Raw genomic sequence first — 15,412 nt, 5'->3', positions numbered from 1 at the left:
ACTTCATTATTTGTTGCACATGCTCCCCCTATGTGCCAGTGTTACAACGACATCCTTTTGGATTCTAATGTGACCTACTCGATGACCTATGATCCCTTCCAAATTGCCCTTTTTGAGGTGCCCTTCCAGTGTAGATGACGAGGTGCAAAAAGCAGTGCCCATTAAATGGTGGAAACAGTCAACAGTCAAGGCGGCTGGTGTCCCTTTTTCTCACTCCTGCTCCTCAAGTTCTAAGGTTGTCAGTGTTGTGATGTTGATTCATGTGTGCATGTTTGTTCACAGAATAGAACTGAGGAGACAACTGACCTGCTGTCTGGAGACAGATGTGCAAAATGCACAATAACTTATAATAATCATGCACACAGCGGCACAGATGAATGAAGACAAGCCTCCAGCAGTCTGAAAGCATGCAGTAAATACCTGAAGTCGTCACCATTTGCATTCTGCACATTCTGGCCATTCAGACGCTGTTAAAGTTATCTTATAATTAAGTTGAGCTTTAAGTCTTTGGAACAAAGAGTTGTGGACAGGAGAGGGAACGCTTTGTCATTATTTGAGGTTCTTTGAAACGTTTACATGTAAAAATGTAAAAAGGACAAGAAAGTGACCCACTAATTGTATGTCATTCAAAAAGTCATCTCTGTGAGCAACAAATATTTATGTATCACAACTGTGTATATCAGGCATAAAATGGTCATTTATTCATGTTTTGAATGTTAAACATTCAGCTAAGTTCGCCACAGTTTAGTTAACCCCATGTTAAAACTGAGTAACCCTTCATTCTTCTACTATCTCCGGTTGAGAATGACCTACAGAACAACAAAGCTACACAATATGGTCAGAATGACACCTACAACCTATATGGAAGTGTGCGCTTTGCAAAGTAGGCCTATTTAAAGGGGTCCAATATTGTACCTGTTTCAGAAGCCTGAGGTGGGGCAGGTTTGTGCTGATTGACACTGTTGCTACACAAGGTGCTTTTTATTGTTGTTGTAAAGTACAGGAACCTGTTTTCCAGTGTAGAAGAAGACTGATTTTATCTTTCTCTCATCATAACTGTCATAACTGTTACAGAACAGTCAGTGAAAAATTAAAATCAGGACAGTAATTTTAAACATTGTTTGAAGTTGTTTGAAAGTCCAAAACTACTAAATCACCCTCTTGTTGCAGTTTTTTTGGAACCAGCAGGTTAATAAGGCATAAAAACAGTATTTTGTTTTTTATTTGTTTCACTTGTTTTATTTTCTTTGATTTGTTTCTTTAATTGTTTCATTCACTGAAACATTTTATACTTATAAAATCACAGTCATCAAATATAAAAATGAAAAGTAATTGGTATCAACCGTGTGTTTTCCTGTTTATAATTAATTCCATCTGGCTAAGGTAACTCAAGATTACCTGGTTAATAACTTGACACTGAGCTTTTTTTGAATAGCGATCCGATGTTCATTCACATTGAGTTACTTTAAAAAATTCAGAGATAAACTGATGGAGATTGAGTTAAAAAAAAATCTTTGTGCAAATTATCTATAAAATAGATACAAAAACACTCATTACTTAACTCAACTACATTTATGTCAGCAACAGAAAAATAACAAGAGGACATTTTATTTGAATTAATTTACAAAAAAAGTTTAAAAGCACACATGTCAGATTGCTTGTACGCATCAGACAATACTTTCTCATTAATACATACATACTTTGCCATATTCCTGTACCTGCAAGACTGTTTAGTATTTCCAGTAGAGGCCTACAATTACGGAAGGCGTGCCACAGAAAACTTTCCTATACAGTGTTTGGAAAATAAATCTGACAGGAGAGCCCACTTGTTCTTTAATGCAACACTCCTTTTTTTACGGGAATTTTGTAGGTGACTTGTTTTGGGGAGGAGCCCAACAATTAGGCACACATTGTACTCATCGAAGCACCTGAGCTGAGGCCCATTTTGTAACATATAACTGATTTACATTAGCTTTTAAACACAGCCGTTGAACATTTTGCAGCAAATTCCTATTTGCTATGTACATATAGAGTGGGGTTATGGCATATTGAGCCATATAATGGTGGGATGTGTGCTCTTTGTTTTAGACCACAATTCAAGCAAATAAATATTAATGCGAAAGAAGAAAAAACTTTTATATACACAGTACTGATTGCTTGAATCAGACTAAAAAAAGAGGTTTCAGATTTAAGTTGAGGTTTAATGGTTAGCGTTATGTTAAGCTTAGTTAGTTGGAGTCAGTGTGAGAGAGAAAGTGAACAGCATACTACTAATACTACTACTACTAGTACTACTACTACTACTACTACTACTACTACTACTAATAATAATAATAATAACAATAATAACAATAATAATAATAATAATAATAATAGGATCCAGCTCCCCGTGACCCACGTGGATACAGCAGTTCGTAAAATGAATGAACAATGATGAATTGTTATTATTGTTGTTGTTGTTGTTATACAATATTTAGTACAAGCCTATAATTATAAGCTTTCTTCAAACAATTACCAACCATAGCACAAAAAAAATTAATACTGTATTGACAATATTATGACAACAATACTGTTTTATTTCTACCACACACCCTTAATACACACAAACACACACACACACACACACACGCACGCACACGCACACACACACACACACACACACACACGCGCGCACGCACACACGCACACACGCGCAGCACAAAGGTGCTTGCCAGATAAATCTGAGATGTCAAAATCTGATTCAAAGAATGAAAAATGAAAAACGTTCAACCCACAGATTTGTGTGTATCACAGTCTGCAGTGGACTTTTAATGTAATATCTTGTTTTCAGTATAACCTGTATTAATATCGAACATGTTTAGTAAGAAAATATGAATTTGAGCCGATCAGTGTAATCATACAGTAGATCTGTCTGTCTGTCTGTCTGTCTGTCTGTCTGTCTGTCTGTCTGTCTGTCTGTCTGTCTGTCTGTCTGTCTGTCTGTCTGTCTGTCTGTCAGTCAGTCTGTCTATCCGTGTGTTTATTCATCAATCCATCTATCATCTCACCTTGTACCTTGTTACACAAAAGTTATGTGAAACAGGATGTCTATTATTGCTTGTCATCGGCTTACTCATGTCAGTGCGCACCCGCACACACACACACACACACACACACACGCGCGCACACACACACACAGATGGTATGAACAACTGAAGCATCTGTCAAAACATTAACTTGAGGTACAAGTCATAAATCTTTCTCTCTTTACAGCCTAACCTTTAGTAAAAGGAGACATCCTGACGCCGAGGCAGCTTGTGACAAATGCACACCTACGCTATGTGCACAGACAACATGGGGATGACACACACACACACACACATACAAATGCTTCTGCATGCAAACATGCACTGACTCACATATCAGTAAGTTCATGTGCAGATGCTTTGTAATCCTGTGCAGAAACATACAGTGCAGTCACCACCAAGTAAAAAATCAATTTGTTGTTGTGTTACTGAGAGCACGATGTCAGCATGATGTCACCATGATGTCTGAACTGTAATGTTATTGACTATTCTGGTTTTGCTACCACAGTGTACGCTTGAGACTACAGGTATTTGATTGTGTGATCAACTAAATCCTACTGAATTGTGACAGTAGGATTGGTTCCGACAACAGGTGACAGAACCAAGTTGGCTTGGTTCAGTTCTTAGAGATCTCTTTGTGTTTGCTCAACAGTTTATTTTACACCTGCAGTAAAAAAAATACTTGATGTATTATTGTGTGTGTTGAAGCAATTTTCAGGCTGATTAAACACCTTTTTTTTTTTAAATTTGAAGGATTTTCATTACATGGATGATTCCCATTAGCTTTGACAAAAATGCTTGTTAGTCTTTTATGCTTAGTCTCACTAAAAACTAAATTGAGATTAAGCATAAAAGAATAACAAAATGATAAATATTGTGTGCATGGGCATGTAAACATCCATGCTATCATACAATGGAATCATACATCAGTGGAAATAATTTAGCTCCAAAAAAGTAAGCTCAACTGTCACCTTAAACATTCGTGTTGACTTAAATTTAATGGTTGATCATATTTATAGTGGTACTGTATATAATCACCGGATCATAATGTTCTTTCTTAAAAAAAAAAAAAAATTAGTCAAATTGGACCCACATTCGGAACACCAGAGGAGAATTTCACATTCAAAGTTTAATTAACATGAGTTCTGACAACAGGTTTCAGGAGATCATGCAAAATCCAAGAAACTAACACAACCTCAAAAAGCCAATGACACCTGAAAGATAGGAAGGGTTGGTAACACTTTGGCAGTCAACTGAGGTCTGAGCAGAGCTGAAGTAGTTGGAATCTGATTAGAGATGGGAAGCAGGTGGATGCAGCAACACAGGTGACCGGAATGAATGGATTGAATGGGAGTTAACCCAGGATACAGAGGACGGGAGGGAAAACTGGAACTGGGACCATAACACAGTTAACAAACTTTATTGACAGGACCTTTAATTAGGAACCGTTCAATGACGAATGAAAGAGGAATTTGATTCTACAAACATCTTTGACCTCCTTTGATATTTTCTCCATTTAAAATGTCAGTTTTTCAGGTCACCCAGTGAACCAAGAGTTGAAACTTTATTCCGTCTTTTGGAACACAGAAACTGGATGAAAATTCTTTCTGGATTTTTCTATATGTATGATAGAGGCTGAGTTCAGTCAGTCTTCATCACACTTGCTAATGTTTTCTTTATTGTGAAAACAAACCATGATTTATCAAAATAAATATTAAAGACACACATCTGCACATAGGTATATCCAACTCATCATTTCAAGTCAAACAGCTTCAACAAGTCAATCCCAAAAGTCCAAAATTTAATTAAAAAGTTTAATGTACCTGATATTTGTATAAAAAAAACTTACATGAAAACAAACTTTCACAACTTATTTATGATAAGATAATGATGAAATATTAGATAATTTCACTTATTTAATAGATCTTTTTTTTCTCTCTCTAATTTCCCATGTGTTGTTGCAGTTACAAAATGCACCTGTAAATGTTTTTCTTTCTTTTTTTTTTGGAAACTGACAAGAACTTTAGACCAAAGTGTATTAACAAAATTAGCTGTGCATATAATACTGTATTTCAGAAGGAAATACTAGCTCCAAAAACAACTTTATCGCCCATCATTTAACATCCAAAACCTACTGAATTGTAGTTTTATCATTTATGATGCATTGTTAAAAACCAAAGTTGTTTACGATAAATGAGGCTATCAAGAATAGCTATGACATGAAGATGCTAAATACATTTTCAAGCATTAACGATTCTAATCCAATTTTTTTTTTAAATGCTTCAAATGAAAACAAATTGTCCTGCATAAGTTTAATTTAATTTAGTTTGGATTCAATTGAAATTAAAAGCGAACACTTGGTGTTTTTCATGATTGTAATGTAGAACTTTTATATTTAACTCTGTATTTCTACATTGAGACATTCTTCCTTCGATATGATTACTTTTTACATAAATTGAGAAAAGCAGGAAGGTGATACAGTATTGTCTAAGTAAATAACTCTGAATCCCCATTTGGTCTATGGCGCCCCCTAGAGGCAAGAACTGCAAACAACTTGGTACAAACACTGCCGTCACTATGCATGGACATTCATTGTTGCTTAATTATACTGATTCTAAATGGATCTCGAATGTGAAGACTTTCTCCGGGACTTTTTTCAGCAGCAGGATGATTAAAGGTTAAACGTATCATGAAGGATTCAGGCTGATTGTACTAAAAATACGCTTCATGTGTGACAGATATACCTGTATGTCATATATGACCTTCCCTCTGACACACCCCCGTCCAGTATCAACAACATGTAAGTCTCCCTCTCTCCACCCCTCTCTCTCTCTCCCACGCGCGCGCGCACACACACACACACACACACACACACACACTGATAACATCCCAGCTTCAGCCCAGACCCCGTTGCCTAGCAACGCCCTTCCGAGTGGCCCAGGGGGCGGTAACGAGGCACTCGGCTTCCGCAGTAATTACAGTGCATGTGTGTGTCTACAGGCCAATATGTATGTTTCTGGGCCACCCCAGGTGTGTGTATGTGTGGGACCCATAGAACAAGAAAAAGTCACATTTGAAAGTCAGATAACCAATGTTTCAGCCTAACAGTTTATTCTTAAGTTTCTACATCAATGCTGAACAACTTTCAGTGTCCCCTGACCTGCAGAGAGTTAGTGTGACTGACGGCATCTTAGTGAGACTCTTAGTTTGGCAGTCAGTTATAAGCTTAAATATTTCCCTTGTGTGTCAGGGCCGTACACTCAGTAGGCTGTTCACTAATGGTGCAATCTGCCTGCTGAAACTGGACTGTGACTTCACTATGGTTTCTTCTCCACTAGAGGTAAAAACCCATGACAGGTTTCCACGAACACCCTTTGTTCATGAATGTATCACATATTTTTCTCTTGGGTGATTCGTAGTATGAGTGAGGGAGATATGACTTTTGTTTTAGAATGTTGCAAAAACAAGAAAAGTCGGTGTGTGAGTTCTTCCTCTGCAAAAAAAGAACCTTTCTAATTTAATACTGAATCTTCTTCCTTGTCATGAGTTAATACCCACCCATTATTAGGGCATTCACATAAGAATAAAAACAGGGTTTTATGCTTGACAAAATTGGCTTAACATATTTAGTTTTCTTGTTTTGACCAATTTCCTTTTTAAAAAATACTTATTTTGTCTGAGGCATTACGTTTATAGTGACAATTATCCTCATTTACTTTAAATCTCATAAAATTGCAAACATTTGATTATGGACGAATATCCTTCAGCCACGGTGGTGAAGATTGTCATTTATCCAGGTCGTGGTGTTCGTTGAATCATGGAAGCACATCCCAACTATTATTGAGCAAAAAGTGAGCTACCTGTTCAGGTTGACCGGTCATGGTAGGACCAATACACAAAAAGACGAACTTCTCATCTCTTGACTAATTTTTAGTCCTCATATTCTACCTTTACTCTCTGCAAGGAAGCGGGTGCACCTGCAGGGAACCCACACAGGCACCGAGGGATCACACAAATTCTACCGGGATTTAAAAGGCAGAACCTCATTGCTGTGAATTGCAGCTGCACACCATCTTTATATTAATTAAATTAAATTAAGTATTATATAGTATAATATATAATATGTTTTTATTAAAAATAATTTGATTCTCTTTCCTTCCTTTAATACCCTTCATCTTTTCACCGTGTGACTCCACAGTGTACACAAAGTGTTCAAACGCGCACACACCTCTTTTTCCCTTTCGCCCAACCCCCAACAACACAGAAGTCACCGCCTTTCCCTGTACCTCTCACACTAACTTGACTACCAACGCCGTCGCTCCAACCCCTGAAATTGCATCATGGGAACTGTAGTCCCAGCTGCCCAATCAACTTTGAGAAGGCGAGGCCGCACCAAAATACAACTCCCATCTCGACCCTCGCACGCCGAGCTCCGTCGTCCAATCTGAATATGTGGGAGGAGCGCGTCCGCCCACAAAAGCCACAGCTATCTCCCCGTATCTCCCCCCCTTAAAAATCAATTGTGCAGGAAAAAAAAAAGGAAATACGCGTAAAACACAAACAGTGGTGACGGTTTGTTTTCGGTGCACAACGGACGGCGACGAGGCATCCCCGAGTCGCGCTGCGAGAGGAACGGCGGCGACAGGCAGGAGCAGCGGAGAGGGTGTTGTCCTGATGCTTAAATGGAAGTGGGTGGGCCTCCACGGTCACACACAGTCAACTTCTCTGTGGATATCATTCTGACAAGCGCTGTTTAACTCGTTTATGGACTGGATATCCGGTATTAGAGACACGAAAAGGGGTTGCGAGAGGGGCGACGGACCAGGGACGGTTACCGTGCTCTCCGTTATATCCATTATTTGGCGCTGCTCGCCTGCGCTTGGCACCGCCCTTTCTGGCCGGTGGGTGGTTTCGTCAAACGGGCAGATCCGCCACGGCCCTGCGCCGATCATATAGGCCGTCCTCCGCCTCTGTACCCGGCCGGCCTTCTACCGTGAACTACACCCTCTCCCTCGGCATATTAATGCGTTATGAGTGGTACGTACCCTCCCCCCTTTGCTCTCCGTCTCCACCCCCTATCGCTCTGTCTCTGTCTGAGATAGGAGGCTCCAAGCCCCTTTGATATTGATGATGAGGTTACTGGTTTGTCCTCTACCTTTATTGATCACCTTTGTTACGTTATGTGTGCTTCATGATCAGATTTTATTCTGAGTTACCACACTGTGCTTCATCCTGGGACTTTTTACTGTTCAGAAAATACTCTTGTGATGATATTACACCTGGAAAAATATCCTGTCATTTTGCACACAGATTCGAAGAAGGAATCATCTGGAAGTGAAGGAGGGAAAGCATCTAAAAAGGGGAAAAGTTCTGGATCGCAGGTAAAGATAAGTTTTTATTATAGTTCTGTATCTGTAGGACAATAATCTTCTTCGTACCTTCCCACTCAGACCTGACACCCCTGGAGGAGTTTCTCTTCCTGCTTAGAAAGCCAGCCCAGGTCTCCTGGAATTGGCTTACATGACTGTCACACTTCAGCCACTTGACTTTTAATTTGCCTATTTGAATCAGGGTCATTATGATTTAATTCTGCATGTGGATTGAGTTTGAACCACTGGCACATGTTTCCAAAACTGTAAAACTTTTATTTGTAGCAGCTTTTATAGGGTGTTTACTGCATACCTTGGAAATTCATTTCAGCCAGGCTTCCATTCTTAAGTGCATATTTAGTCATTATTACCACATTATTCCATTACTTGTTATTTGTTACATCATTTAAGCCTGTTTGCATAAAGTGATGAGAGGTGTATGGCATTAAAAATGTGTTGCGACCTAGTTCCTTTGAAAGGGTGGCAAGAGAGAGGAGAGAGAAGGCAGCATTTTCTACCCGTGTTCTGAGAAATGAGAAATGTGGTTCTCACACGCCCACCCACTCGCTTCCTGTAATACCGCCCACTTCCACTGACAGCCCTCTCTCTTCCTCTCAGCTTTTTGTGTTTTTTTTTCTTTCTGCACCATGTTTTTCTCCCACCCCTCAGCCTTGCGTTCTTTAACTCATTGACTTAAAATAATAATTGCGGGAATGTACATAATGATGCTCACTTGTTATTCTTATTTGTTTGTCTACTGTAAATAAGCTCTCTGTGTGTGTTGACTGGCTTCCCCTGCCTCCCTTGTCACTCCTGTTTAACCGTCTCTCTCTCTTTCTGCTCCTCCTTTCCTTTACTACCCCACCCTCTGCTCGGCCTCTATAGGATTCCTCTCAGCCCTCACCGTTGGCTCTGCTAGCGGCCACCTGCAGTAAAATCGGAGGGCAGGGGGGAACGGAAGGGGCCCAGGCAGGGGCCCAGCCTATCCAGGTCCAGGCTGGTCAGGTCCAGCTGCAGGCAGGTCAGCTCCAGGGTCAGATTGTGGTAGACTCAGCTGGAGGTCAAGCCCTGGTGCCACAGCAGCTCGAATTGGTTCCTGCTCAATTCACAGGAAACGGCTGGCAGATCATTACAGCAGCACCTACTATGGCTAAGGAGAACACCAATCAGCCAGTTGCCGTGACGGTTGCCAACACTTTACCTAATGACAGCTCACCCGGTGGACGCAAGGTGAAGGAGGTGGGAGATGCAGGGGATTTTTTTTTGGTCGTCTGGTCTGAAAGTGTTCGTCCTCTTAACTCTATCGTTGCTCTTTCCCAGGTGAAGTCTGGTGGGACCAACAGCGTTGCAGCCAATCAGCAGCAGCAGCAGTTCCAGATCATCCAGGTTCAGAACCTACCTAATGCTGGGGGTGGAGTTCAGTATCAGGTCATTCCTCACTTGCAGACTGCAGACGGACAGCAGATTCATATTGCCCCAGCTCAGACGGCCCCCATCGGAGCTCTACCGGAGCAGGTCCAGCTCATCCAGACTCAGAGTCCAAGTCAAACCCAGGCTATCCTCCAGCCGGCCAACCAGCAGGCCATCCTGACAAGTACGGCTGGTCAGACGGTGCCGCTGCAGATCCGTCCTGCTCAGTCTTTCCCGCTGCATCTGCAGACTCTGCAGGGCTCCCAGACTCCTGTGATGACCACTGTACCCATAAATCTAGGTGGAATGACCCTGGCTTTGCCTGTGATAAATAACGTCGGAGGGGGTGGAGCTGTGCAGCTTATCCAATCAGCAGATGGCACATTCTCTGTTGCCAATGGCAACCAGTTGATGACAACAGCAGTGTCTGGGTCAGCTCCCGCCACAGCATCGACTTGCTCGACAGCAGCAGCTGAAGTCGACAATGTCTCTGATGGGACGCAAATGGTGTCAGTTGGATCAGACGGGGGACCAGCTGACACCCAAGCGCAGAGCACTGAGGCCGATTCCCAAAGCCAGAACCAGGCCAACGGGCTGCAGAACCAGACAGATGCAGCAGGAACCATCCAGCAGGTTATTGTGGGTCAGATGGGGCACCAGTTGGTGCAGCAGATCCAGCTTCAGCCCCAGGTTCAGAGTCAGGGTCAGGCCCAAGGTCAGCAGCAACCTCAACACGTTCAGACCCTGCAGCTGGCCCCGGGACAGACCCTGCAGCCAATCCAGGCCTTCCAGAACCCAGCCCAAGTTCTGATTCGTACTCCAACGCTGTCTCCATCTGGACAGATCACCTGGCAGACTCTGCAGCTCCCCGGTGGTGTCTCCCTGCAGGGTGGCCTTGGTGCCGCAGTGCCACAGCAGCTAACGCTGGCCCCCGTGGCCGGTGGAACCACCGTGGGGAGTGGAGGACTGGTCTCACTGAGTGGAGCTCCTCTGACACTTAGTGCAGCCCAGATCAACCCAGGGTCTGGGGTACAGACAGTCAGCATTGCAGGGCTGGGTACTGCTGGGGTTCAGGTGCAGGGTGTTCCTCTCACCATAACTGGTCTACAGGGTAAGTACACATGAGTGCATGTTGACTAAACACATTCTGATGCATTCATTGTCATGTTCAGACAGGCGTTTTAAGAGATGTGGTGGGGTGAAGTAAGCATTTTTTAAATTACAAGGGTATGAAGGTCTGACGACACTCTTGTGTGCTTTACCACTAAAAACATTTACCATTCACCTTTTAGGTCAACCACAGGGTCAGGATGGGGTCAAAGTTCAGTCCTCTCCAGTGACAGTGACTGTTGGTAACATGGCATCAGGCTCATCGCTGAGCCCAGACCAGCTGGGTTCTGTACAGAGTTCTTCAGACCAGGAGGGACCTCCGAGCAAGAGGCTTCGTCGTGTCGCCTGTTCTTGCCCAAACTGCAGGGATGGAGAGGGAAGGTACAGACGCTTTAGAAAAATAAATGTTCATATGGGAGTATGCAGGGAAAATGCAGTGACTGTTACTACATTTTCCTCCTTTTAAAGTGGCGTTTATTGGGATATGAAAGAAGATATTTAATTTAACCTTGTAGAACTCCCCCTTCTGGCCGTAAGAATCATTACACAAGCATTATCTTTGGTAATGAAGCCATAGGCTTCACCATACTCTGGATTTCTCTATCCTACTTCACAGCAACTTGTTCAGCCTTGACAGATATTGTTGCAAGTTTATGTAAAAGACACTTCCCACTCAAGCGTGCAAGCAGGCAAACTGACAGGCCTTATCATCAGTGTGTGACCTTGTTTACAAGGGCTTGAAAGTGATGTTGGTTTGTTTGTCAAAGTCCTGCTTATTGGTCTGCCTATTCATACCGCATTTTTTTTAAAAGACTGCATCTCTTGAAAATTTTTAAGTATCCATAAATGTCATTCTCGATCAGAAATCTAGTTATTTGAGTTCAATATTTAAATGTATTCTTAAACCATTAAAATGCACTGACCTTGCTCAAATCGGTGAGTATTGTTCTCTTTCACTCTGACGCTAAATCCTATTCAGAATACAGAAACGTGCACCTAATTTAAGTGTGTTCTCCAGGAATGTTGGGGACCCCTCAAAAAAGAAGCAGCACATCTGCCATATGGCGGGCTGTGGGAAGGTGTATGGCAAGACGTCTCACCTGAGGGCCCACCTGCGTTGGCACACTGGTGAGAGGCCGTTCGTCTGTAATTGGATCTTCTGTGGCAAGAGGTTCACCAGGAGCGACGAACTGCAGAGACACCGGAGAACACACACAGGTGGGGAAAACATTCAGTGCAATGATGACTGTGGTCCATACAAAGTTAGGTTGTGATGACATTTTACAAAGAAAATAAAAAAAATAATCTCATTGGGGAGGATAGAACATAGTAATGTTGGGCATTGTTGCAATTTTTGTTTGAAAAAATTACAAAAACTTGTTTCAGATTAAGTAATCATTCAAGCAGTAATTCAGATTTCTTTGGTATTTGCAATATAACCACCACAAGTTTCTCACATTCAGTCACATGTTTTGCACAAGTTCCAGGCAAGTATTTCCTTCTAATAAAAGAGTTCCAAAGATCAATATAACAAAAAAGTACCTGTAGAAATACAGAGTCAAATCTTGACGTTGTCTATTTTTTTTTCTATAATTTGTTGTTGTGTCTCCTCTAGGGGAAAAGCGTTTTGAGTGTCCTGAATGCTCCAAGCGCTTCATGCGCAGCGATCACCTCTCCAAGCACATCAAGACCCACCAGAACAAGAAGGGCGGCGCAGCGGTGGCAATCATCACCACTGATGACATGGAGGAAGACGCACCAGAAGGCCTGGGCACCTCGCCTCACATTGTCGCCGTGGCGACCCTCTCACGTGACTCTGACCCTGCTACACCGACCACCTCCAATCACCTGGAGGAAGAGGAGGATGAAGAGGAGGAGTTTGAGTAGGCAGTCGACTTCGGTCTCTTCGCAGACGGCTGACTTCCTGTTTTCTTGGGAGTCTCTGCGGTAACTGTAAGAATGGTTATATTTTTTCTTTCTTTTTTTTTTTTAAAACTTTTGATTTGACATCATTTTGAAAATGTGGTTTTCTCATGAAAAGTGAGACGGGATCATGCAATGAACAGAAACCGAAAAATTATGAAGATTACAATCTTAAATAGAAAGTAACATAATAGCAAATATGTTGTCTAAATGTATGAAAGATTAGTTTGGCATTTATAAAATTCATCTATAAAAATTCCATGGCTAGTGGGAAAAGGAGTGATAGTAGTGTCTGTATTAGCACAAGACAGGGGGTCCTGCTGAGTATAAAACTATCAAACATGAAGAGACATTTTCCCAATCGTTACAGAATCTAACTCTATGCACAAAGTTGGGTTCCTGTTTCATACCTGTCAGACAGTGCTGAGGGTCAATCAAGGTACAGGACTGTTGCAAAGCAGTGGTAGAACAGACAGGCAGCTTTAGGATGGTGTGTGTGTATGCACAAGTGAACTGTATGGATGAGTGTGTGTTTGTATTCCAGTGCTGTCATGGAGAGGATCTACCTAATTTGAGTTTTATTCATGGTTCAGGTTCAGTCTTCAGACCAGATTCAGGTGTTGATTTCCTTACGACCAGTCAACAGATAAACTGTTAATGAAGAAATAAGGGGTTATTCTTTAAAAAAAAAGATTAGAAAAAAAGCACATATAAAAAGATTTATAAATAATGCATTCCTATTGAAGTGCAGTGGCCACTAGAAAAAAAAAAAGGTTTCTATACAGAAAAAAAAAAACAATCTAGCTTTCTACAACCTTGTTCGTGTAGTGAAAGCAATACTATAAAGACAATCCTAGTGAAATCATGTTTACATTGTCGGAGGATGTTTTCTCTGTTAATAACACAAGCCAGTTCACTCTAAGGTTGGGGGGAAAAACCTGAAAGCGAACGCTGTCATCTGATCAGAAAGCCGCTCTCATTTTCACCACGGGGTGGCGCCAAAATCACGACTGCACACAAAGTGCGTGTTTGTCTATTCAGCCTGATTTCCTGCCACCGGAAGCTAAGTGGTAACAACGACACTTATCAGATGACGGCATGTCGCTTTCTGCCTTCTGTGCTCTGGTGACGAACCCCTCTCAATTATTATCCCTGCGTGACCGATGTACCGCAATTGCCTTAATACAAGCTGTCGTACAGAGGAGGAACTTCCGAGTTGCGCGGAGGGATACAGAGGGGCGTTCTCCTGCGTAATTAGGCGGAGACGGCAGAGCACAGGGAGGACGTGAGTGATGAGGTCTGTGGGTGGACGTGGGCTGGGCTCTTCAGCTGTTTGAATATTATGAGATGTTTTTTCTGGTGGTGTTCTGTGTTCGTTCAGTGCTTTCATTCTTTTGAAAATTAATTTCATAGAATTTCTCAATTCTTTAAAAACAAATCCCTCCCCGGTATGTTAACACACAGGACCCCAGTGTGTGCAGCTAATTTATTTATCCCTGATTTGTGCTACTTGCCTTTTGCTGGACTTGTATTTGTGTGCTTTGATTCTAAAGTTGTGTACAGCATGTTTAAGTTTTTTGCCGTAGTGCTGTTTCTTTCTTATTTCCTCATTGTGCTTTGCTTTTTTTTTTCTTCTTTTTTTTTACATCTGACCATCGTTGTTCATTTCTTCTCTTTGCACCATAATGTGTTTTTGGAGAAAAATAACAAAAGAAGAAAGCAAAAAAAAGTTGCTATTTGTTTAAGGAAAAATACCAAACAAATTAAATGTTTTTTGGTAATATTTTGTGTGACAACCAACATTTCTTTCTTGGATATTTTGTAGTGACATCTCATTTGTAAATCTTTTTCTAAAGATGTTCGTTTGTCTCCATGACATTTGATAATGGGTTTTTTGCCAGATTCGCCTCAAAGGCTCCAGTTTATTGATATTTTTTAAACTGGTTTGTACAAACGTGTTATGTTAATTTAAAAAAAAAAAAGCAGAATAAGCAGAAAAGATACTTTGCCTGCATAACACTTGACAATAAAGTGATGAAAACTGTCTGAAATTCTTATTCTTTTTGTGAATTAATAATACACACCTACACTTTGACCCGCACACATGGTTCTTCTATCGCTTCCTGCCATCATCAATGGGTTATCTCTGCCGTAGGGAATAATCACTGTTCCCATTTATAGAATATTTATCAGGAAAGATTGATGACACTCAGATACAAACAGCTGTTTCACCCGACTTAAATACTTTCATGTGCTTGGATGTCACATGCACCAGTGACTGTCTACTTCATTAAATATGAGCCAGAAAAGAGCTCCACAGCAATGATCAAAGGGTGACATGAGGGTTCAACACCAGGTCGCTCAGTGTTCTGAAAATGATCACGCATGCGGCTCATGCATTCCTCCGACTCATCCCTCCTTTGAAGAACTTCAAACACAGCCGAGTCTACAACTTCTGTCTGCTCCCGCTGTGAAGTTTGGAAGGTAATACTGGAGTTAAAAGTGGGGAAACTCCAAAGTATAATAAGAAAACAA

General features: G+C 41.5%; 1 protein-coding gene across 5 annotated transcripts; it reads left to right on the top strand.

Annotated features, from left to right (window-relative positions):
* Positions 1-7,550: 7,550 nt before the first annotated feature.
* sp4 (sp4 transcription factor) lies at positions 7,551-14,914 on the top strand. Of its 5 annotated transcripts, none has more exons than XM_068333742.1 (8): positions 7,551-7,753; positions 8,376-8,446; positions 9,320-9,455; positions 9,546-9,673; positions 9,755-10,955; positions 11,137-11,335; positions 11,973-12,172; positions 12,570-14,914. In XM_068333742.1, the coding sequence occupies exons 4-8, from the start codon at positions 9,581-9,583 to the stop codon at positions 12,839-12,841; spliced, it is 1,965 nt and encodes a 654-aa protein (XP_068189843.1). In that variant the 5' UTR covers positions 7,551-7,753; positions 8,376-8,446; positions 9,320-9,455; positions 9,546-9,580; the 3' UTR covers positions 12,842-14,914. The 5 variants fall into 5 exon arrangements, with proteins under 5 accessions (XP_068189843.1, XP_068189842.1, XP_068189841.1 ...); XM_068333741.1 differs by having other exon boundaries at positions 7,551-8,102; XM_068333740.1 differs by having other exon boundaries at positions 7,551-8,102; positions 9,320-9,664.
* The last annotated feature ends 498 nt before the right edge of the window (positions 14,915-15,412 follow it).

Source organism: Antennarius striatus, chromosome 14 (genome assembly GCF_040054535.1).
Source record: "Antennarius striatus isolate MH-2024 chromosome 14, ASM4005453v1, whole genome shotgun sequence".
Lineage (NCBI taxonomy): Eukaryota > Metazoa > Chordata > Actinopteri > Lophiiformes > Antennariidae > Antennarius > Antennarius striatus.
Note: the sequence above shows the minus strand (reverse complement) of the source record. Positions and strands in the feature narration are given on the sequence as shown.

Coding starts and splice junctions, on each gene's coding strand:
- sp4 (XM_068333739.1), top strand. Junction 8,447..9,319: donor GGAAAAGTTCTGGATCGCAG/GTAAAGATAAGT, acceptor CGGCCTCTATAG/GATTCCTCTCAGCCCTCACC. Junction 10,956..11,136: donor CACCATAACTGGTCTACAGG/GTAAGTACACAT, acceptor TTCACCTTTTAG/GTCAACCACAGGGTCAGGAT.